At 34.7% G+C, this 23974-nt stretch overlaps 1 protein-coding gene across 2 annotated transcripts in view; it reads right to left on the bottom strand.

Moving 5' to 3' along the window:
- TTC27 (tetratricopeptide repeat domain 27) overlaps positions 1-23974 on the bottom strand; it is a 103037-nt gene that overhangs the window by 63927 nt on the left and 15136 nt on the right. For both annotated transcript variants that reach the window (XM_052684087.1, XM_052684095.1), the window contains 5 exons: positions 23851-23953; positions 20361-20525; positions 15196-15332; positions 12209-12321; positions 7234-7300 (listed from right to left, as the gene is read on the bottom strand). In XM_052684087.1, the coding sequence (XP_052540047.1) occupies positions 7234-7300; positions 12209-12321; positions 15196-15332; positions 20361-20525; positions 23851-23953 (585 nt within the window). The remainder of the gene's footprint in view (positions 1-7233; positions 7301-12208; positions 12322-15195; positions 15333-20360; positions 20526-23850; positions 23954-23974) is intronic.

The following is a 23974-nucleotide window of genomic DNA, read 5'->3' as shown; positions in this document are numbered from 1 at the left end:
TGGGCATTGATACAAAACATGCTCTACTTCTAGTTCAAACTACAGACATGATAGGATCAGAGTAAATTAAACTCTGTTGCTTAGATACAGTAATAACTGACCAGTGAACAAGAACTCAGACATTGATTTTTCAGATGTTACCAGAACAAGGAAGATTAGAGTAATGTTTGATATGTTGGGTTAGGAACGGAACAAATAAAGGGACTATGCCAGAAATAGGCAGAGGAGATGAGGGCAATACATAGGCTAAGTAAACTTTAAGAATAATTCTTACTCATAAAGTAAAAAAAAAAAGAAAACCAGGTTTAATTTCAAAAACCAAAGACTTGGATTACTCCTTATTTGGTTCTTCTCTTCTCTCTCCATCCAAACAGGCAGATCTGTAATGTATACAACACCACCTCAAAAAGAGAAATGAATACCAGCAGTGATAACCTCTGAATTGAGCTGATTATCAGAATACTGTCAGAATACTGTCAGATTATCAGAATACTGAACAGAGCAGCAAGAATGTCATAATCCCTTCACATGATACACCAAACAGCATTTTCTCAAATGGGGGGTATAATTTCATAGACTCATAGAGTAGCTTGGGTTGGAAGGGACCTCAAGGATCGTTAAGTTCCAATCCCTGTGCCACAGAGAACCTTGCCAGCCACCAGATCAAGTACTAGATCAGATCACCTAGGCGCCATCCAACCTGGCCTTGAACACCTCCAGAGATGGCGCATCCTCAACTTCTCTGACAACCTGTTTCAGTGCCTCATCACCCTCTGTGAAAAACTTCCCTTTTTTTTTTTTTTTTGACTAAATTCTAGTAATTACAACTGATGAAGCACATAAGAAGGGGAAGGGAAGCCTGCGAGATGTCAAAACAGCTGTCAGAAGCTGCTAGAAATAATATGTGAGCTGCTGATAGATAAAAATGAAGGAGGAGAGGGAGAAGAAAGGCTGCCATGGGAAAAAATGTTACTGTCATCACATTTGCCTGCTAAACTTTGCAAACTCCTGGACAAGCAAATAATCTGCTAATAATTAAACATGATTTTCATGGTCTTTTTAACCACTGCAGTTTTAGTGAGACAACTGAAATCTATTGCTTGAATAGATCTGTACAAATTACAGCTCTATCTGCACAAAAGAGCAGACTATCCTAAAAAGGAAGAGCTATTCCAAATTTCTTCCTGCTCAGAGATGCAAACAATAAATCAGGAATCATCTCCTGTAAGAGATGATGCAAGCAGAGCTGTGGATTCCATGGATTCAGGGAAGAATGCAGACCACAGAGGAGAACAAAGTTGAAGGAGATGAAAGTGTCAATTATGTTGAAATCTGATACTCAGTAAAATAAAACGACTTCAAACAGAATGTTACATAATCCCAGTTTTGGGATGGAATGCAGACTTCCCCCTTGCCCTGAAACACATGCACTACACCTAGTTATTTCACCCTGCAATACCTAAGCACACACAACAGAACACAGGAGAAACTAAAAACACACCAGGTTATTTTTCTATTCACAGCACATTGTAAACAAAGCCCCAGATGCTTTGTGAGTCAGCATCCAACAAACTGAGTTGAGCCTCTGCACATGATGCTTTCATGGAAAGGAGCAATTCTCTTTTGCTTTATTCACTCAGATTTCCCAGTAACTCACAATGGATCTGAAAACATACATGCATTAAATTAACAGCATTGGGATTGTGACGTTACTAGAAAATGATTCAGACTTCTGAATAAGAGAGCTTAGAAAACAAAGCAAAACCTAAAGAAAAAGAATACAATAGCTTTTAGTTCATTAACCTAAAGAAAAATAAGTCTTACTAGCACTACTACCAGGGCTTTGCAGTGAGAAAGTCTTTGCAGTGAGTGTAATAAACTTGTAACCAACAGAGTCTACTCAAAATGAACAACACTACTTAGAAAAGAAGGAAAGAGACTTTTTATAAAGCCACAAAAATTACAGCAGTAGAGACACATGGCAATCTTAATGAGCTTTTCAATACTCTTGCTGGTTATAAAACAAAGAAAACTGCAGCCATTTTCTCAGCAGAGAAAAATGCACTGCTTTTATTTAAGCTATATAAACAACTTCTCTTTAGAAACCAAATTGGCATGTTAGTTTTAGAGAGATTTTAATAGGAAGACAACATTAAAAATCTCATGTGCTGTGATTTGATTGCTCCCTAGTTCCACATTAATATCGCAAATGCAATACAAAAGATGACACAAACAATGCATTTCCATTTCCAACCTCTCTCCTCTCAAAACTCCTTTCTTAGTGAAAAGCAGAAAAAAAATTCATAAATGTACACACATACAAGTGTGCACTATTATTCTTTACCATGATTTTCAAAGGTACCACACACCATTACTTTCTATTCAACTCAATAAATACCCACCTTCGAAAAAAAAATAAAAATCCATCCAACTGTTTCAAATTTCTTAGTTAAAAAAAATAAAGGCATTTCTTATGGAATAAGTTGCTCAACACAGCAACTTACTAGAAAAACAAAGAAAATTAAGCATTTCCCTCTGGCCCATCTTCGGAATACGCTGTATTCCTTGCATTTTAACAGACTACTCCACATTCTCTATGTCCTTAATCAGACATTCATATTCTTCATGGCATTAAAGGAATAATTTTAGAATTTTCAGGTATTTGTTAATTTATGTTCTCTGAGTGAAATAAAAACTATTACACTTTTTTTCCTCTCTAAGAAAGACATCCGTGCCTGTTCTCCGACCAGTTTTCATCATATTAAAAAGAAACCCAGTTCTCTACTCTTCATAAATGATAGAAATCTCAGGAGAATAACAAACTTAATAACACAATTAAGTTTCCCATGATCCCCATTTTTTTCCCTTCTCATCTTGTATAAAGAATACAAACACAGGGCTAAGATACGAGAAGCATAGTACAAGAGGTTCTGTTTCCCAGCTTTTTCTTGCTTTTTCTCCTCTGTCCACTATAGTTTAATATGCTGCTGCCACACGAAATCACTTGATTGTCACACACCAAGAAGAGAAAAAAAGCCATATTCCCATACAACAGGCTCAGTGCACTTCACGTTTGCCACACAGCTCATCAGCCCTGGACAAGGCAATGTCCAGTGGTAATGTTAAGGACCAGCTGCAGCTCATTAATGATGGTTGTTCTGCTGGAGTGTTCTATCAGATGACTAAACCACTAAACTGCTTCTCCTGTACACAAACTATAAGCTGCAGCATAAACCTTAAGATCTTGTATTCTTGTATTGTGGAATATAGTCTTGAACATCAGGGCTTTTGGTTGTTTTCCTTTTTTTTTTTTTTTTTTTTTAAACACTTTTCTCCTGTGTAAGGGAAAAAAAAAAAAGCAACACCACCTAGTAGTTATTCCTTCCCAGAATTCCCAGAGTTCTAGGAGTAAACTAAGTTAGAAAACCCATGTGTGAAAACGTAGGGTTTTTTTATTATTTGATTACTAGCATAATATACTTCCCATTTCCTACACAGAAGACTCTGGGGGAAAAAAAAAATAAAAAAAATAAAGGTTACCGTTAAGTAAAGCACCAGTAATTCTACCAGAGAAGCACTGGATTTCAGAACTGAGACAGTGTTTTTCTTTACCTTTCTTGAAAATGGCTTTTCAACACAACATTCAGTAAGCTAAACAGAAATTTTGCTGAGTATCATATGCAAAACTGTGTCTCTGAGTCAGTTTTTGTATGGTATTTGATCTCTAAATTTTTTGCGTTCTTCAAAATTCCAGTGTGTTATCTTCATTATCTTAACTCCATTAAAATCATTATAAAACTTTCCCTAAACTCTTACATATGAAAATAGTAATTCTCTTTAAAATCAAACATTTAATTATGATTATTCTTATGTACATGAGAGCTCAATTTCTTCTCTTGTAAAGATACCAAATTAACAATTTAAGTAGGAAACAAACCCAAATTTAACTAGTCCAGATATAGCTTAATGGCTTAAAGCTAAAATATTAAGCTGATGACTAGTGAACAGATTTGACTAGAACACTTCAAGCACTGAAGTTCAAATTACTTAACTAAAAGGAGCTAGCCCAGCAAAAAAGTTTACATATAGAAGTAAACAGGATTTGACACACCCCCACATCTCGCTGTAAAAGATAGCAATAACAGCTCTTAGTTAAAGAAGTCAGTACTGTAGGACAACGTTTCCAAGTGACTTCAGTAAACGAACTGCATCAACGTCATCCTTTTGGATTTGACTGCAGTCACTAAGCAGCTCTCAACAGTTTTATCTTTAGGTCTTTATGTAGTTTAAAATACATATATATCTTTAAGGATTAGTAATTTTCAACTGGTGCTGATATAAAAGGGAGTCCAGAATACTTGCTTCCTAAATTACACTTAATATGAGGTAGGACTATATCATCTACTATAATTCACTTATTATACCTTCCCCCTCATACTACCTGAAAATTAAAGAGTCTGAAGATCACATGCATTTGTTTTACAATATCCAGAGGAATACAATCTCCTGATGATCCACTCATCTGCTGTAAGAGCTGTAAGTGCCTTAAAATTTCTCAAGAGTCCTAAGTTCCCTTGAAATGACTTCCTTTCTTCAGGAAAGATAAATTTCAGCAGTTATCAGATGAATGCATGACAACCATCTAACCAGCCTGCAGATTTAGGAATCCACATGTAGGCTGAGAAGATGCCTGCTCACACACGCACACACACAGAGCAGCTTAAATGATGCTAAAGAAGTTACTGTGGGCAGCACTGATAGAGGGCTCATTTACCTGTTTCACTAGGTAACACAAAAGCTTGAAAAATATCTTAAATAATATTTCAGTGGCACTTATTCAGCTAGCAGACACCATAGCAACTGCGCTTGTGTTAACATTCATATACATTATCAAAAAGAACTTACGTAAGCTCATACCTGATTTCTGATTTCAGTTTACAGGAAAGATTCAGTGTAACAGTGTTAGAATTCACACATCTTAACTGTATTTAATAGCACAGACCAGATCAAGAGAAAACTTAAGATTGAATTGTGTTGCCTACAGCTAGATAATGAGCAAACTTTAAGCACAAATTTAAAAGAATGTTATTCTGACACTGAAGTTTATTATTGACTCTGAATTTTTTAGGTTACTAGCTACATTTCTAAGTCACTGTTCTACATTCAATTCTGTGCTGGTAGAGATCTACATTCTTGTTTGTTTTTTGTTTGTTTGTTTGTATTTTACAGATTCTGTGCTTTTTTTTTGTTATTTTATTTTTTGTCTTTTTTTTTTTTTTTTGCAGGAGCACAAATTGATAGGGAGACCTATAAATATTTCTCACCTGCATCTCTGTAGATCTGTCCTGGATGCAGTAATTACTAAAGGAATTAATTCATCAGCTCTTGTGATTTTTGAGTAATCAGCCACTAGATGGCAGAAAAATGCAGTTTAATTTTCATACTATAGGTAATGCACCAAACAAATCTCTTGTCTATCAGATGTCAAGTAATATGACACCTCAATGTCAGATAAAAGGTCTGAATAAAGCTGATTATTTTTATCTAGTACATGTGCTACCTTGACTTTTCTCCTCTGCTGTTAAAAATGAAGAGTGTTTTAAATATTTGAATACTCAAGTGTTAAATAAAACTCTCTCCGAATCTCATTAATTTGGAATGCACATGAGGAGAATAGTAGCAATCTCATTAAAAATACTTTGTTATCACAATATCACCCCATTTATTATTAAAAAGATAGATTACGTGGAGAAATTAATTTAGTATCAAAGTGTTTCTTGGCCACTTTTCTACTCAAGAGTTAGACAGTTAGCTAGTGGGAAGAATGAAGCAGAGAATATATAAAAACTCTAGAGAGTTTGGCAGGAAATAAAAAGTGAGAAGTAAAATTCTCAGTTTTCATAGATGACTGGCCTTCAACCAGAACCATGTATTAATGAAAGGAAAAAAAAAAAATCAGCAAAGATTGTTGTAATAAAATTATATGCACATTAGGAAAGCGTATGCATCTCTATAACCTTATTTTTGTAAAATAAAATCCTGTTTCACTATTTTTTCAACAATTTGCAATAATAGGTTAACTAGTTTTCTTCAATCCCACTGTCTTTTCTATTTCCTTATCTAATTCTTTTCAAGCTATTTACATTTTTCTAAAAACTAAAACAAAATGGTTTAAAAATAAAACATGAGCAAATATAAGGATATGATCAGAAAGGATAATAATTATCATAGCAAATAAGAGAAATAATAGAAACCAAACTGTTTTACAATCATCCCCTTTGTTTCCTCATTCTGATCTTACATGTTCTGTATTAGTATGCATACCCCTAAACAAGCATCAATTTAAAAATCAACCTGATAAAAAGATAAGGTTTTTTTTTCAGACTTATTTTTAGGACCATGTTTAAACTTATTTTAGTGTCTTTAATTTATTTATATAATTACAATTTCTAGTCATAAAATTCTAACACAATTGAAATCTATGGGATTTTTGTTGAGATCCTATTTGCCAACTCTAACAAGAACTTACTGTTTCAGATGGCACATGGCACTACTGAGAAAAAAACTGTAAGACTGCAAAATCTGGATAGGAGAGCAAGCACCATATATTGTACAAAAGCTGAATTCTAACACAGTACAAGGAAAGCAAAAAAAGGCAATAAAATTACTAGCCTTTTCCCCTCTGTCTCTCAAATAAATTGCTGTTAAAAACAAACAAACAAACAAACAAAAACAGAATTGCTGTTGAGAAAAACAGGAGACATGGAGAAAGAAGGCACATCATTTTTTTTGTCTTGACCCAAAAAATACATTTTCAAAATAGGGAGCTAGAAATCTCAAGTCTTCTTCGGAAGTTACAGAACTGTTCTGCAGCAACAGGTAAATCAGCCATTGATCTGGGAAGAAGCATCCTTGTGTAGAACATTTGATTCTTAAACTGAATAAATCTGGTAGAAGAACTTTGCAGCTTCTTTTGAACTCCCATTACAAAATACTGTTAAAGGAAGTTTTCTGATGTCAGTCTTGCCCTACATGAGGATGACTCAAAATGGAGAATTTTAGCATCTTTTTAGATTCTTGAAATAAGAAAAAAATGTATTGAAACAATTGAATATTGAAACAAATTTGCTTCATGGTTTCATGATTAATGCAATGGTCAAATTACTGCTTGGTACATAACTTAATACCTAAGTGAAAACATATTTAGAAGAAAGCTTCAGATAAGTTACTTACTGAAGTAAAAGCCAGAAGTTCCTCTTCAGTTAATTTGTGTATTGGATTGTTCTTTTGGAAGTCTATACTGTAAAAAGAAAAAGGAAAAAGAATATAAAATAATGCTGATTTATTCCTTAGCACATAGGTATGTAGAATACATCTCTCAAACTTGCAGAAATCTACAGGATGTTCTAGAAAAGAGTTACAAATACAAATGGTATTACAACAAATAGTTGTAATGCTGTAACGTGATGGAAAACACAGTAATACTAGCAGGGTGGCAAAGTCCTAGGCTGCAGCAAGTGAGGATAAGCCCAAACACAGCAGCCATGGACACAGAAACAAAGGAAAAAAGCTGCTCACTCTTGAAAGGCCTCAAAATAGGCAAGGACCTCCAGCAAGATACCCTCACTTCCACTGCCAACCCTTAAAAATGAGGTCTGGGAAAGCAAGGATCCTGGCTCCACTCCTTCTGGTCATTCAGGGGGCACTGCGTGCACCTGAGCCCTCCTGGTTTGTTCTGCCTGTCCAGCAGGTAGGTGTTCAATCACTGGTTCAAGCCATGACATAGCATTTCCCCTATGGCACTGTGCACATACAGAAAGAAGGTGGCCAACACTTCAGAGCAGTCACAGAGGAAAAGAATCATTTCACAGGACAAGGATACTTAATGGTGCCTTTCCCAGGACATACCAACCTGAAATGTCTTACTACATTCACATTTACAGGATTAAATTTTAGGTATTCTAAACAGTTTTAAATCCATTCCCTATTTTTACAGAGATCTGTTTTCAGTTAAAATTCAAAGGCTAACTGAACACAGATTCTGTAAAGCAAAAACACACTAATGCTCAAAAAGCGATGAAGGACAGTCTCAAACATACACCCTCTGGTCATTCAAGGAATATAACCACAGGAGTACACCTCAACTAACTTTTTGTACAGCAAGGGGAACCCAAGAGAATACAGATGAGAATCAGAACTTTCTTTTCTCAGTTGGACGTTACTGTACTGATAATAAAGAAATTTGGTTTACAGCTCTATATGGGTGTACTGTATTCTCTGACAACAGCCCATCAACACCTACAAAAATACTATGAGATACTTGCAAGCAGCAGAAAGAGAAGCAGCAAGGTTACAATTAAAGTTCCTTGTGAAAACAAAGGATACAAAGTGAAGATACATCCTAAATCATCCTTAATCATACCACAGAGTATAATCATCAAACCAATACAATGGCTACGTACGCACACTTAAAATCAGGATTATTATTATTTTTTTTTTTAAACACACTTTACTTTGTGGAGAAGACTTTGCTGCAATCTAACTTTATTCTTGCTATACAGTTAATTCTTTATAGATAATTATCATTGCTGTCTAACCAGTTTACCCAGTCTTCATACTTAACTATATTTAGCAAGACTATATATAAAGTGAGAAAAGACAACCAGACTGCCCAATGTGTTTTATTTATTCCTCTAAAGAAAATGTATGACAAAGTAGTAAGAAGTAATTCTAAGAGAATGAAGTGAAGCACTCAAGATAGGAAAACAATTGACATCATTCAAGCACTCATATCTTTACATGCCCAGAAGAAAATTAATCATATGTGTAGCAAAGAGCCAAAACTGCTTCCTGATGGCATAAGTCTCTTGCACGTTCCACCTCCATTAAATGAAAGACTGAGGATAAAAGAGTTCTCATGAGAGTGCTGCTTCAGCGTTTCTGAAACTGCTATTCTTTAGGTACCACTAATAAACATCCAACTAGAGCAACCCAGGAATGAATGCAGATGAGGCGTTCAGGAAATTAAGCTATTTAACTGAAATACATTTCATTCTGACGAACCAAATGGTCATTTGTTCATAGGACTTCAGCCAAATAAAGGTATGCTGAGAGACTGCAAATCCATGATTAGGCCCACTTTGGAGATTCAATTTCCTATTTCTATTAGAAGACAAAGATCCTTCTTCTCTTCATCCTTTGCAACTCAATAAATCTATCATTCAGTAGTTCTTTTCTTCATGTTTCGTTACTGAACTTTCCCTAAACTCGCAAGGGGAGACAACAAAAAATCCCAAAATAAACTGAAATGTGTGCTCCATTTTCAAAGTTTTTTTTTTTTTTTACTAGCTATTACAGAATCTAAGGAGTGTATGGGAGCTGCTCTCTCATTTTGTTGATTAAACACTAACATTTAAAAGTGTTACATAAACTAAAATAGAGAATCTAGAAGAATACCAGGTTTAGAGCTGATAATTATTCAATCCAACATGAGGCAAAAGAATGAGCTGCTCAAGCTCAAATTGTAATTATCTAACTGCAGTCCTTCAGAGTTAATAATTTCATTAAAATTTCTTTTGTTAGTAACAAGAGACCTCTGATTAATTGATCAAATAGTTCTATCCTATAACACCACAAGCACCTAATAAAGCACACTGTGTGGAATGGTGAAAGAGAACAGGCATTACTGATGAGAATTTTTTGAGAAAGATACCCACAACTTTCCTACACATCTGTAAGGAATAACATTAGTGGAGTAGTTGAAAGATGATTTGCACATAAGTCACATTCAGGCAAATGTTTGTCCACTGACTCTTCCTTAAAGACCTCCCATGCCAGATATTCCACACCTTCTCCATACACCTTATGGTGATGTTTCACAACATCTGGTACTAGAAGTACAATTGCAGCCACAAGGAAATACCAACTATGCTTTTGGTAGAATGGTGATGAGTAGGGATTTAGAACAACAAGCAAAGGTTTGGCCGAGTCTTGTCACTTCCATGTGTATTAGCTACTACATTAATGAAGCTTTCCCCTTCTTCCCACATAAAACAGGTGTGTTATCAATTATTTATTTTCAGGTGTTAGACTGGAAAGCAACCTGCCATATATTACTTTTTCTCTCTTTGAGATTTTTTTTCCCCCATGGAAACAGGGAAATAACACAGAATTCTTGTATATCATAAAAATACGTTGATTCAGACAGAAAGGTTTCCTTATTCTAGAACAGATTTTTGTCACAGTTCTTTGAAGCGTATAGATGGACATCTTCCAGCTCAAAGCCATTATAAAATGGTTTTAATTTCCATTTCTGCCAAATCCATGTTCAGTTCTTTAAGACACATAAATGCGATAAAGCAACCTTGAAAGATAAAGAATGAAATTGTTCTAATGATTTTCCATACCAAGCCAAATCTAAAGCTATTTTTATCTGAATCTATATAAAGAGTGGAAATGTAGCTGTGACTTAAGCATTTATGACAGTAAGAAATGAACATTCTTTAGGCAGATAAAGAATCTTGGAGTAAGTTCTACTCCACAGCAAGGAAAGTATTTGCTCAGCAAATCAGTAAAAGCTAGACTGCCAGTAGTTTGGAGCTTACAACCAATTATTTAATCCGATTAGTCAGACTTACAAAAGCAGCATAATGGATAAAATTGGGGAGGTGAGATACTACAGTCTGAATATAAGACAATGCTGTGTTAGAAAATGAACTAGACATGAAAATGTTTCTCATGAAGCAGATTATTCACCATCCCACTCTTTACTCCTCTCTTTTTCTCTCCAAATTGGATCTAGATGTGGCCTTGAATAGAAAGAAAGCTTAAATCTCTGGAAATAAAGACAATGAAAATAAAGAAAATACAAAGTCACAGTGCATACTCATGATGTTTTTTCACTGCAGTGAGTGGGCTGAATGGTTAAAGGCCATAGCTGAAACCAGAGATGCAAAACTTTACGCTTCACTCGAATCTAGCCAAGCAAATGTCTGGGCCTTCATAAAGCTGCAGTCTGAGAAATGGGTATTAAAAAGAAAACAACTTCCTCTCCTCTAATAATTTTCAGCGCGCTTTATGAAACAAGAAGGGGAGAAATAGTTGGAAACTCTGATAAGAGAGTGGGAAAAGTTGGACGGGGTTGGAAGGCATCAAGATTATAACTTGAGCTACAGAACAAGCAAGAACACACTACAAAGGAAAAATCATCAAATTCTGGGTTGCTAGCTGAAGCCACTGACTTCCCTCACTGCCCTTTGGCTCGCCCGTTACTGCTGTTATAACAAAGATGTATCTTAAAACATCCGTGTGCATGGAGAAAATAGGTCTGTCTGAGACTCAGGACCTTGAATTCTCTCACTTTTCTACTTCCAGCCTTCTTTTGGGCTTGACGAGGTATTTCAGCAGTATTGAGATACTACTGTTTCGCAAGTTACAGATTAGAAAATTGCTTTTAGTGATAAGAATGATCATTAATAGTGATCATTGTACCAAAGTGACTATTTTTAGTTTGCCACACAAATACTTTTGAAACAATCACACAGAAAAAAGTATGATAAAAACTTTCTCCAACTTAGTAGGCACTTGTTTATCTATGAGAAAACCAGGGTATTCACTGACAGCTAGCTTCCTATTTTCTAAGCTCAGACTGCTTTTACTCTTTTGTGCCACTTCTAAAACCACACAATGCAGAACTCCTTTAAATCAGGAAAAGAAAATGCAAGCACAAAACTAGAGGAACTTTGTGTTACAGCTTGTAACTGGCAGCAGACATTCTGAATCTGTACATGTACTCCCACTGTACAGAAAAGAGGGGGCAGAGTTTTTCTTTAAAGATATAGACGATTTTCACAGCAAAATAAGCATTATAGACTCTGAAAGATATCCTCAAAATTTAAGAAATGTCATCATTTGAAAGAAGCTCAGACACAAAGGAAAAGAGCCTTTCTCCAGGATAAAAGAATGATTTAGTCATTAATGAAACACTGCTGAAAATCTCTTCTGGAGATTAACATTTACTCTGAAGAAACTGAAACTGTGTTCTTATTTTTCATTTTTTAAGCTTTTTGGACACACTGCACAAAGAAAGGAAAAAAAAAAATCCCACCAGCTTCCCACTTTTTTATTTCCTTACCACAAAGATTCGTGTGAAGGGAGGCTGGGAGGTGTATTTATTTAATTCTCAAATGTAATTAAAGAATTAACTTACCAAATTCCGAGGATTACAGCCAGCTCTTCTGCACACAGATCAGGTATGTGGTACTGATCAGCATCCGCTAATTTTATCTCATTAAGCACTGTATCATCATTTAAATCACAATTCTGTTGAAGGAGAAAAATACTTTTTAAACTAAAAACAGTTGTGAGATACGATAAAAAGTAGTTTCAAATAAATGCATGCCTTTAAAATTTGAAAAAAGTTTTTTTCTGAAAAAAGGTAACATTAACATCAGAAAATGACTGAAATGGAAAGAAATTTGTAATCATCTTGAGACCTACCCTATCATGATTATTCCACTTACTGAGACAATGGAAGAAAGCGTAATTAAAACCATCTTTGCTACAAGTATGTTCATTGTTGTGTAAAAGGCCAGTGAGTTACAGCATTCATGGACACTTTAAGGTTACCTGAATGTTCTTCTTAAATAACAGCTGAAGGAGAATTCACATTTCAAACGGTTGCACACAGTATTATTTATAACCACCTTCTCTAGTATACATAATCAGTTTTGTCTTGTCTATGTGTCATTATAGAATTTCTTAACACACAGGTGTTCAGGTTAGCATTCACAGACTGCACTCTAGGACTTATGGATTTATTTTTAAGTCTCAGCAAACTATAACCATGTAAAGCCTACTGCCAGTACAAGGGAATTCTTTACCCTGGGAACAGTTTCTCCCTTCTTTTTGCTTTTAAAAGAGTTTTAAAAATGCAAGAAATACAGACAAAAAAAAAGCAAACAAACAAATGACCCACAGAACCAGCACCTTCAGAACCTCTACTTTTTGCTAGTGAGGTCAAAATGAGCGCCCATAGGAGATTTAAAAGTGAACAGGAAGGCTTTGAAGTGGATTATTAGCATTCAACACCAGGATTTTTATCACCTTATAGATGTAACTAATCACAATTTGACAGAGAATGCTCCGATTGTCACTGCTTTATTTTTAAGAGGAAATAAGAGATTCCCAATCAAAACATCATATATTTAACAACACTGCCATTTGCTTCTCTTAATCCTTGCCTATGCTATACAGTGGTATCTACCACTTCCAGAGGCAAATGATTTTAGAACAGAACGCTATACTAGTATAATGGCATTACTTTATCACATGTATCAGAAATTACGATTTATAAAGCTATGAGTTAAAAATTTCCAGCTTCTGGTCTACATAACTTTTAAATTCCAGCCCGTATAAATAACATGATTTCTACTTCTAGATTAAAAATAAAAATCAAATCTTATTCTAAAAACATAACGACAGATCTGAGTAGGGTAAAACTAATCAAATGCTTTTTGTTATTTTTTTAAGTACTATCTCATATCAGGTGTCCTCATGCAATACCTCAAAAGCCTGAGGTCTTTTCTTACACAGACACACTGTCATTTTAACTGAATGGGCACTTCCAGATCTTAGGAAAGCTGATCTGTGAACCAAACTTTGAATTTATCATCTCAAGTATTTGTTCTGCAACACCATAGTTTTCCTTCTAGTGCAATCAGAGATATTTTAGCTGCTCAGCACCAGGAGCAAGAAAGAAATTCTTGGCCAGACAACAGTCCGCTAAGTGGTCACATTGCTACACTGCAATTTCTGACAGTTTAATTGCAAAATAACCTGTTCAGTCACCTTCCTGAATGTTAACAGAGGACAAGCTTTAGAACTAAGAACTCCATGACAGGAGATGAAAATTAGAAGGTGTGAGTAGCCTCAGCTTGGCCCTTATACAAACTGACAGAGACAATTACAGAATCACAAGGTTGGAAACGACCTGCAAGATCATCTAGTCCAACCACCCTCGCATTCCTATTAGTACCACAAGCACTAAACCAATTCTATCAGGAAATTCTCCACTAATTCAGAGCAATTCCTATTTTGTAGGAAAATACAATATTTTACTTTATCTGCAAATAGTACATGTAAAATAAGATTAGTGAAAAGGGAAAGACAATTCCTCCAATAACTATTCAGCATTCTGTACACCTTCCATAAACTTTTAAAAGAAAGTCTACAAGATACATTGAACAACTAGGCTAAAACTGAAGCAATGCTATTGTCAGTAGCTGTTGGCAAACATAAAATAGCATTAACTCCAATTTTGCCTAACAGGTCTTCAAGGTACATCCAGAGCTGACTAATTTGCAGCCAGACAAAAAAAAAGGCTGGAGCTCACTGTTACAGATTACAATTATAATACAGAATACAGATTACATGAAGTAACATTCTGATAATGAGTTATCAGTAAATATATGGTAGAAAATGGAAAAACAAAACCATAAATTAGTAATTCAAGGCACATATGAACTGGAAAGTCAAGCCTGGTCTCATACCTCTGACATGACAACACTAACTCTAATAAAATGCGTGAACTTGAAATACCTTAGGCTTTCTTCAAAGCAACACATGGTTCTACTAATACTATTTTGTAGGATTTCTAGCATACAATGTAAATGCACAAATAAAAGGCTTAATTTTTTTTTTTTTTAAAAGTAAACCGTGCAAAAGGGAACATTTAACTTCTTTTTAGGCAGCTTAAATACTATAAGACAAAATTTCTTAATAATTTCTCAGATCTGCACAAAACTCAACTCCCTTCCTGAAGCCCAAAGCACTCAAGTAATATTTAATGCTGCATTTCTACTTTTCAGAAAGAGAATATACGCTTATTTGTCCTATCTTTATTTTGAACTACATGTTTTCAATTTAGAAATAGAGACATTGTTAAATTCTTTTGCTTAACAATCGAAGTCTGTCACGGCATAACCTCTTTATAAAGACTGCAGCTTGAAGAATATAGACACTGCCTCTCATCTTTTTCCCAAAACTTCCAGAAATTGTACGTTTCTTCTAGGCACCATACACTTTCCTCTTGTAAACACCCAAGAAAAAAATCTTACAAACATTTTCATTAAAATAAGTTAAAAATTCTGAATGCACTTTAAGAAATAAGAAAAGCAATTCTTCTCAAATACTTACCATAGTTAAGTTTTCTAGAGGAGTAGGTGCTGGGGTTAGCTCACTGTGAGAAGGGATACATTCCTCTGATCTTTGGACATCCAATATAAGCTGTGCTACATATTTTTCCTGAAATCGTGTTCTCTTTCCCAAAGCACCTACAGAAAATTAATACAAGTTCATACTAGTGACCACTAAAAAAAGCAGTAATCCCATTATATTCCCTGAAAAGAAACATATTGTGAACCTGTAATACTTATCAGCGTTTTAACTCTGCTTGATTTGTTCGCAATAAACCATGCGTTTTCACCACTAGCCACAACATACTAAAAAACCAGGCATTACAAATATATTAATGTATCTAGATGTGTCCTGCAAGTTTCAGGTAAAGTCCCCACAATCCACTACACCCACAGTCATCCAAATTCAACAGCTCCCTACTCTAAAATACTAGCAATAAGCTGCAAATAATTGTTCAATTTGCCTGATAAACATTGATGAAAACACAGAAACATTCAGGAAAATAAAAATCTTGTAACATCTTACAAGAAGACAACATTTCCAAATGGAAACAGTTTAATAGAGTCTGACTGCCTCTTTCGATTTGTGGAACCTTTGTAAAAAATGATCACAAACTGTATTTTGCAAAGCCCATTAATTTCATTTCCAGGTCTATGTCAACATTTAAGGACAACGCTTAGATGCCTGAACCAAATATGATGGATAGAAGAAAAATAGGGAAGGAATCAAATTGGTTTTTTTTTTTTTTTTTTTTTTTTTTCCTTCATTGTTGCATCTTTTCCATGCTCTTTTCTATCCTTTTCATCTACATTTAATGCACTAAGTAGTTCCTGGCAAATTCAAGGATAAAATTATTCTGGGAGTTATTGAAACCTCTTGAAAGAGATGCAGTCATTAGTAACAGCGAACACAAGTTCACAAGGGGGAAGATCTGCTTAAACTTATACTCCTTTTGTGACAAGGTTGTCACCTAAGTTGATCAACTTTGTGTAATCTTTCTGGATTTCAGCCAAGCTTTTGGTGCTGTTTTACATAACATCTTTCTGAACTAAACATTCAGTCTACAGCTAGGCAATAACACAGTGATGTGGGTGAACATCTGGCTGATAGGCTGAGTTCAAAGGGTTCTAATAAACAGACTTACATCACACTGGTGGCAAGTCACTAGTGGGATTCCACAGAGATTCTTTAACATTTTCACAAACAAATTGGGTAAAGACAAAATGAGAACATTTGCAGATGACAATAATTTGTGAAGAGCTACTGACTCCCTCGAGGCTAGAGAGACCTTGACAAAAGGGCTAGGCAATAACCAGCTGCATGAAGAATGGCTGAAGTCACTTGGCTCAATCATCCTAGAGAAGGCAAAAGAGAGGGAAGGCACCATGGTGGTCTTCATGGTGGCTTCCCCACAAGAGAAGCAGAAGAGGAGGCACTGCTTTCTGATGACAGTGACAGGATCTGAGGGTTCAGCATGGAGCTGCATCACAAGAGGGTCATGTTGGGTGTTAAGAAAAGGTTCTTCACCAGAGGGTGGCGGGGCCCTGGAACAGGCTGCCCACAGCAGGGGTCATGGCCCCAAACTGCTGGAATTCAAGCAGCATTTTAACAACGCTCTCAGACAATGGGTTTGAATTTTGGGTGGTCCTGTGTGGAGTCAGGAGTTGAACTTGATGATCACTGTAGACCCCTCCCAATGCGGGCTGTTCTAGGATAGCCCACAATTTATTTATTTATTTAGGAAAATACCTTAGTTGATGCTATTATTGTAGTATACATATAATTTAGAGACATAAATGTAGTTTACATGACATTTTCTCAATTATGTTTTACAGGCACAGATCATCATTTTAAATATTTCAACTGCATGAAAGTAATCTTAAAGTTGATTGTTTCTTGAGTTCTTAATTAGACACTGAGATAACTTTTACTAGCTTTTAGGATGGCAAATGACATTTACACCAAGTTGAAAGAAAAAACATAGCTGCAGCTGCTCTTCCATTAGAAACCTGTTTCTAAGCTGCAATCAGAGAGCTTTAGAACTTAAAATAACAAAATCCTACAAAGCTAATACCTGCAAAAACTGGAATTTGCTTGTTGACTGTTATACACTGCTCAAGTAATGTAAGACATAAGAAAAGGAGAAGTGAACACTGTCCCACTGTTCTTTTTGCAGAGCCTACTGAGATTAAATTCAAGTTTTAAGTTTTGTAATAGTTTTGAAAATTTGCAGAGTATTAAAAGACAATTGAATGTTCATCTGTTTAGTGGATAAAGGCCAGGGGATGAGGCCATCATCTGTGAGAATCATCTGGCACAAACACTGTAATAGCAGTCATCCCTTTTCTTCCTTGAGGCGGAAAGAGAGCATCAGGGAAATCAGTAATTAAACAGATCACTCCTTTTCTGCCAAACACTCCTTTTAATGGAAAGCCCTGTGTTACAAGTTCAGGAAGTAATGAAAAAGGTCCTAAAAATATCACCTTCTAATCACATTGTGGAGGGATCCAGATGGAAAGAGAGAGACTAGCCAGCAATTCATATTATTTTTACACAGTAGCACTCAATTCATAATTTTAATAATGTTTGTAAGCCTTTATGCTGTAATTCACTTCCTCTCACACCTTACTGTTTAAGCCACTAAATAAAACACTAGCAAAGCTAGCCATGTTACTGTTAAATTTACTTATCACCTAGAAGTTGTGATTGTTTTTTTTTTAATGTCTGAGACAGCTACCCCTCCATGCCTTCTTTTTTCCCCCCAAGCAAAGAATTCTTTGTTATTACAGGGAAAACACTTATCTATTTTCTAGATTAAAACAAATATCACATGTATTTATGTTGACAAAAAAAAGTGCTTGCTTTATACTACCAGAAAGAATCACAAAATATAGGGAATCGAAATATCCGAGGTTTTACTGTCCCATATTAGAAATTTCCACAGATAGACTACAGGGCATGAAAGTAATATGTGGATTTCAGGCTGTAGCATTATCAATTTTTCATACCAGATGATCTTCAATTTATTTTGGATTACCAGTCTTCCACTTCACAGTAAGATTCTTATGTGAGAAGGACCACAGCCTTCTTTCATTAGGAACTGTTTCATGGAGTTATTGATGATAGCGACTCATTGTGAGGGACAGAAAGATGCTTTTTAATAAATGATGAGTATAGGACAGACATGGATTAATGGAACTAAAAAACCACACAGGCAAAAACAAGCATGATTCACCTGTTTTTAAAATAACACTAGAAAAATACTAATACTGAATTGTTTTTTAAGAACAGCATAAGTTTCTATGCCGTAATAAATTACTCAGCCACTAAGGATTACAGCCATTAAAGAACAAAATACTCAAAAATCTTTCCTAAAAAGGAAATTCCTTCCAAAACTCTTAAAAGTATCTTTACTATAGGCTGAATTTCTACATTAAAGCAAAGTCTTTTTTGATGATGTCATATTCCATGTGCTTAGCCAAAATGTGCATGTCAAATTAATTTGTCTAGAATGCCAGCAATTCCACATGTTCAGTTCATTTCATTTGCCTTCAGGTTAGACATCCTTCATAATAAGTCTAATAGATTTATGGACATAAACCATAGAACTTTTAGGAGTTCCACAACAATATTTTTCCAAGAGACTTTATCATTGCAATCTCTCTGTGGGACTTGCATAAATTCTTGGAACAGTCATAAAAATAAAAAACAATTCCAAAGCATCCAGACTTGTTGTGTGCACCCTCCCCCTTCTCCCCCTTCCCACCCCCCCCAAACTCTTCAAACAACAGCTTTTTTACTAAGTTAGATTTAGAGAAATTACTCATAAAAAAAACTAATTATCTCATTTAAGGAATATATGACTGCAAGTTGAGGAATATCAGTGAATAGCCATCTGGCACCTTGATTTTACCTGTTCTTAATTAAATTTTTATAGTTCAAATATCATGAAAGGCACTGATGTTTTTAATAAAAATCAAGGAAAATGTGCCTTTTTTTTTTTTCTTTTTCAAGAAACACAATTTTACTTGTCACACATGCAGTACATATTGCACCGTGGAAAGAATAGGATCAACTGAAATAGAATTCATTTGAACAAGGAGATGAAAATTACTCCTATGTTTTAGACAGATACCACCAAATATATTCAACTCAATCACAGTTACACAAAAACGCGATGTCACAAGATTTTCATTACAGATTTTTAAAGTTAACCTTTAAAGGCTTAGAATAAATGAGCATGGAGTTCTACAACAATTATATTATTTTTAATTAAAGTATTAAATTGACAAAAGATCTACATGGGGGTAGGAACAGCTCCAATCTAAGCATAAAGAAACAGTAAGCTTTGTGGCATAATAGATTCAGAGGCTGCAAGTTTCAGTTCCTCCCATTAACAAATTATAGAAAAAGAAATGGGTACAAAGACTTTTCCATTTCTTCCCACAAATGCTCAAAGGCCCTCATACTGAAAAATTGTGAGCTTTGTGACATTTTGTTTACTTCACAGAGCCAGGTAGAAAAATCATCTTTTATCTATATATGTAATTTTAAATAAAGTTACAAGTGCAGTAATCTGATCTTCCTGACTCCAAAGAAGTGATTCTGAAAGGATGATTATATGGTCTCTATAGCGATTTTGTGATATGTCTGGTGTGAGTAATTTGAGTTTTTCCTACTTATTTCCTGCTGTAACAACAGTCCTGAAAGAAATGTTTAAAAGTTACTTACATGGAGGTCTAGACTAACGGCAAGAAAGGTGAAAGACTGAATCATATCATCATTCCGAGGTCTTTAAAACCACCCCTACCTAATACAGAGATGCATCCATCACCACACCAATCAGATTTAGGAGTCCCCTAAAAGAGACAACTAGACCTAGACCTAGAATTTGACTGATAATGAAATGCAACAAGGATCATAATACTATAGGATCAGACCCTCACATTAAGGATGACACTGTAACTCGATGGTATATTTTTCTTCTTTTTTCAAAGCAATGCTAATTCTTAGAAAACAAGCAAGTCCTACCTGCTTAGAAGTCAAGAATTGTCAAAATGTATTACTTTTTTCAGACATATTTAAAAAAAAAAAAAAACAAAAAACAACACAACTGTAAGTTAAGTAGGTCCAACCACTTTGATAGACTGTGCATGCAAACTTACCTGTTAGATTAATCTTCAGTTTTGCAATGTCTTTAGCCGTACTGAAACATTGTTTAGCTTTTTTGTACTCATAGTAATACAAAAATGTATAGGCACACTCAAGATTGAACTGAACTGCTAAGTGCCAGCCTTCATCACCTGCGAACAAAGCTTCTGCTTCAGTCACTACAAACCAAGAAGAGGAAAAAAAGCTATCAGGACACAAATACTAGAGAATGATATTTTGAAATTATATTTAAAATAGTAAGAGAGGAAGTCTGTCATGATTAAAGTTAACCTTCATACATTTAAAAACAGAGTGTATAAAAGACACACCCATTAAAAGCATTTTTAAAAGTCTTGTATCTCAAGGCTACAACTAGAATAAGAACAAAAGTTTAATATTCACTTGTATTTTACAGTAAAGCTGAGCTAAGATGTTGGTTTTTGAGAAAATATATAACTCTGTTGTTCAAGGACATGGCAAAGCACAATAATAAAGCTGCTGAAGTACAACAAATACCCACCCTTAGTACACTTTAAATGAGAAAGTTGAAGTTTGGCCAGTAGATTGAGGACTGAATTGGGACTGCAGACTCTTTGGTCTGGTATTTTTGTTGTTGTTGTTGTTTTTTACAATTACGGATTTGCTCAGTGATAACAATCGTATTGTCCACCTGAAAAGCAGACAATACCTTGGGAAATGAATCTGAAAACTTCAGAAAAGATAACTTCATATTTTTACATCCCTCACAAAATGCAAACACATTAAAAACACATCTAAGTAATGCATATTACAAAATCATCTGAATCTTAAATATTTTTGTCCACATTATTAAACTTCTTTTTTTTTTTGTTTTTCTTTAAAGAGAGAATGCCAAAAAGACCATAATATCTTTCCAGGAAAGGCTTTTTTCACTCATTTTATAAAAAAATATATGTTTCAGTAAACAGTTGAGGACATCAGTCATATTTACCTGCTTCCCACACATTCTAAATACTATTCTGACAGTTCTGAAGGAAAAAATAAGTTGTTTTCTATGAGGTATTATGAAAAAAAGAAAATGGAAATTAAATTTTTATTTTTATTCAAATTTAAGTGTAGATTTGCACTGATCTTTTAAAACACTTTGAGTGACTAAGTCCTGAAAATCTATTGTCAATGCAAAAGAGCTTGCAGAATAATGGATGTGCATGTGCACACATGGAAACGTCACAAGAATGCAACTTCAAATGATTTTGATTCAATTTCAAATAAAAAAGCAGGTTATGGTCTACAGTAAGACATTACTTCTTCATTTTTCAATAGCTAACAAATTTTAATAATTTGAATATAAAATTAATTGTGCTAAAAGCACATATATGATACAATGAACTACAAAAAAGCATCAATGTTTTTAAATACTTGGAACATTCACTATGGTTGCTATGACAACTAACCTGTGATTTCTGACTGCAAAAAATCCACAACGTTAAAAATTGCTCAACTTTATCAGTATTTATGATTTCGTACTAAAGTAATGTATTGATAAGTGCTCTTACACTCTTGATGTAAATACCATATATTTAAAACGATAATAAAGCTTAGTAAGTTTAGGCATTTGAAACTTCAGAGACCTTTGTGGGAAGCTTCACACCACTACTTGTATAAATAAGCTGCAAAAATCATCTCTCTGCCAACCCGAGCCACATTTTAGCATAGAACACTGATGAATGGAAAGCAGCCTTAAACACTCCAGGTTTTGCACAACAGCTGCTGCAGAACAGGAGGGAATCACCACAGCTGTCTTATATCTAGATGATAATGCTGAACTTACATTTGAGAGCAACATTTTAAATGGCTTCCCTCACAAATTTCAACTTCTCATTTTTAAAAAAGAGCAAACAGTCTCCCAGTCAAGCTGATCCAGCAAATAAGTTATTTAAGCCACAATCAAAAACTATTTTGAAGGCTTAGTAATTATTTTATGGAATATAAACAAGGCACTTGTTTGAAGACCCAGATGGCTTTAATGAATTAGAAGTTTAATAAACTGCATCTAGAAGCTACGGGCAGCAAAGCCAGCCTGGAAAAGCTCACTATGCATCCAAGTGTACTTTACATCATCTCTGAAAACCAAAGACTGGTCATCAGAAACAGATATCTTGGTATTTATGCAGTATTATAGTTGCACAAACTATTATATTTCTCTACTCCAGCCAGTACCATCTAATCAGTGAATTTAAAGCAACTTTAAGATTCCTTCCTATCTACCATGATGTAATTACAACTATTGATTATTTTTTAATCTACGCATCAGCAATACTCCCAGCCTTCTATGAATAAAAATTCTGAAGTTTGACTAAAAAAACTCAGCAGAATTTAATCTAAGATTCTCATACCAATGCTAGATAACACTAGGCATTAGTTCAACATTCTCTAATGAACTAATAAAAAAAACCCCACAGTTTACATCAAATGAAAGAAAACCCTTCCATTCCAGTGCTTTCATCATCAACTAAGAGAATTAACTCATTCCTTTCTTTGCTACAAAGGACCCAATAAAACCTCCTATTCCATTCCACTACTGTACTAACAACATTTTTGTTACTTACTTGGAAGTCTTCCAAGGGCTAAAAACCACTCTTTTTTTTTTTTTTTTTTTATGTCAATTGCATGTCTTGAGCCAATGTATGGTTCAGATTTTAAAAAATCTCTATTAAGGTGTGGTAGAAGCAGGGAGGCTTGAAACTTTAGCAATTAAACTCCTTTCGTGAAAGTAAATATATATGACAACTCATTTCTAAATGCAAAAAATATTTCTTAAAATGCTCTTGGTTGGGAGTCTCAGGTTTAGAAAGTTAAATTAAAATCTTCAGCTAACAAATTAATTGTTGAGGGGCAAACAAGCAAAAAGCTTTATCATTTGCTGTAGGAAATGACATTAACCTGTCTATACAAGTGTTTGTTTCTCTTAGAAAAAATAAGTGTCAAGTGTATATAATCACATTTGACATTTTTATGTTCTATTTAATGCATTTGTAAACAGCAATATTTATTAGCTAATTTAGTATTGACATTGTCTATTCTCTCTGCATGCAGTGCAAAGTGGTAATAAACCTCCAAATTTATGTTGAGATGCAGTGAACAGGAAAAGAAACTCTCGTGAAAACACAGAATTAGAAAATAAGGACATTCACTTCATAACCAAGTAAGATCAGTTAAATAAAGCCATCCTGTGCAGTTTTCATTCCTGAAGTTAGTTTGTGATAAGTTAACAGTGCTAAGCATGCGGAAGGAAAACCTTAGTCTGCAATCACATATTCTCATACTCATTGTACAGTCTCAAAATCAGCACGTCATACAAATACTTGTCAATTTAAGTAAATTCTTGTCCATCTCTACTCTCTGTAGTTACATATACATCCCACAAACTTCATATTGCAAAAGTTACATCTATAAATTCTTATCCCCCAACATATCTTACAACTAATGCTGTAAAGTCAACAAACCAAGTCATCAGAAACGTACTTTGTCTTATACACGCCTGGGCAAGAGTAAATAGCTCAGGTGATCTTTCCTCTAACAACTGCTGGTGAATATTCACACATCTTAGAGTCCACCAAGGTAAGGTCTGAAAGAAAATAAGAATACT

The sequence above is a fragment of the Tympanuchus pallidicinctus genome, unplaced genomic scaffold (assembly GCF_026119805.1).
Source record: "Tympanuchus pallidicinctus isolate F22 unplaced genomic scaffold, pur_lepc_1.0 scaffold1, whole genome shotgun sequence".
Taxonomy (NCBI): domain Eukaryota; kingdom Metazoa; phylum Chordata; class Aves; order Galliformes; family Phasianidae; genus Tympanuchus; species Tympanuchus pallidicinctus.
This window is presented reverse-complemented; position numbering and strand designations above follow the sequence as displayed.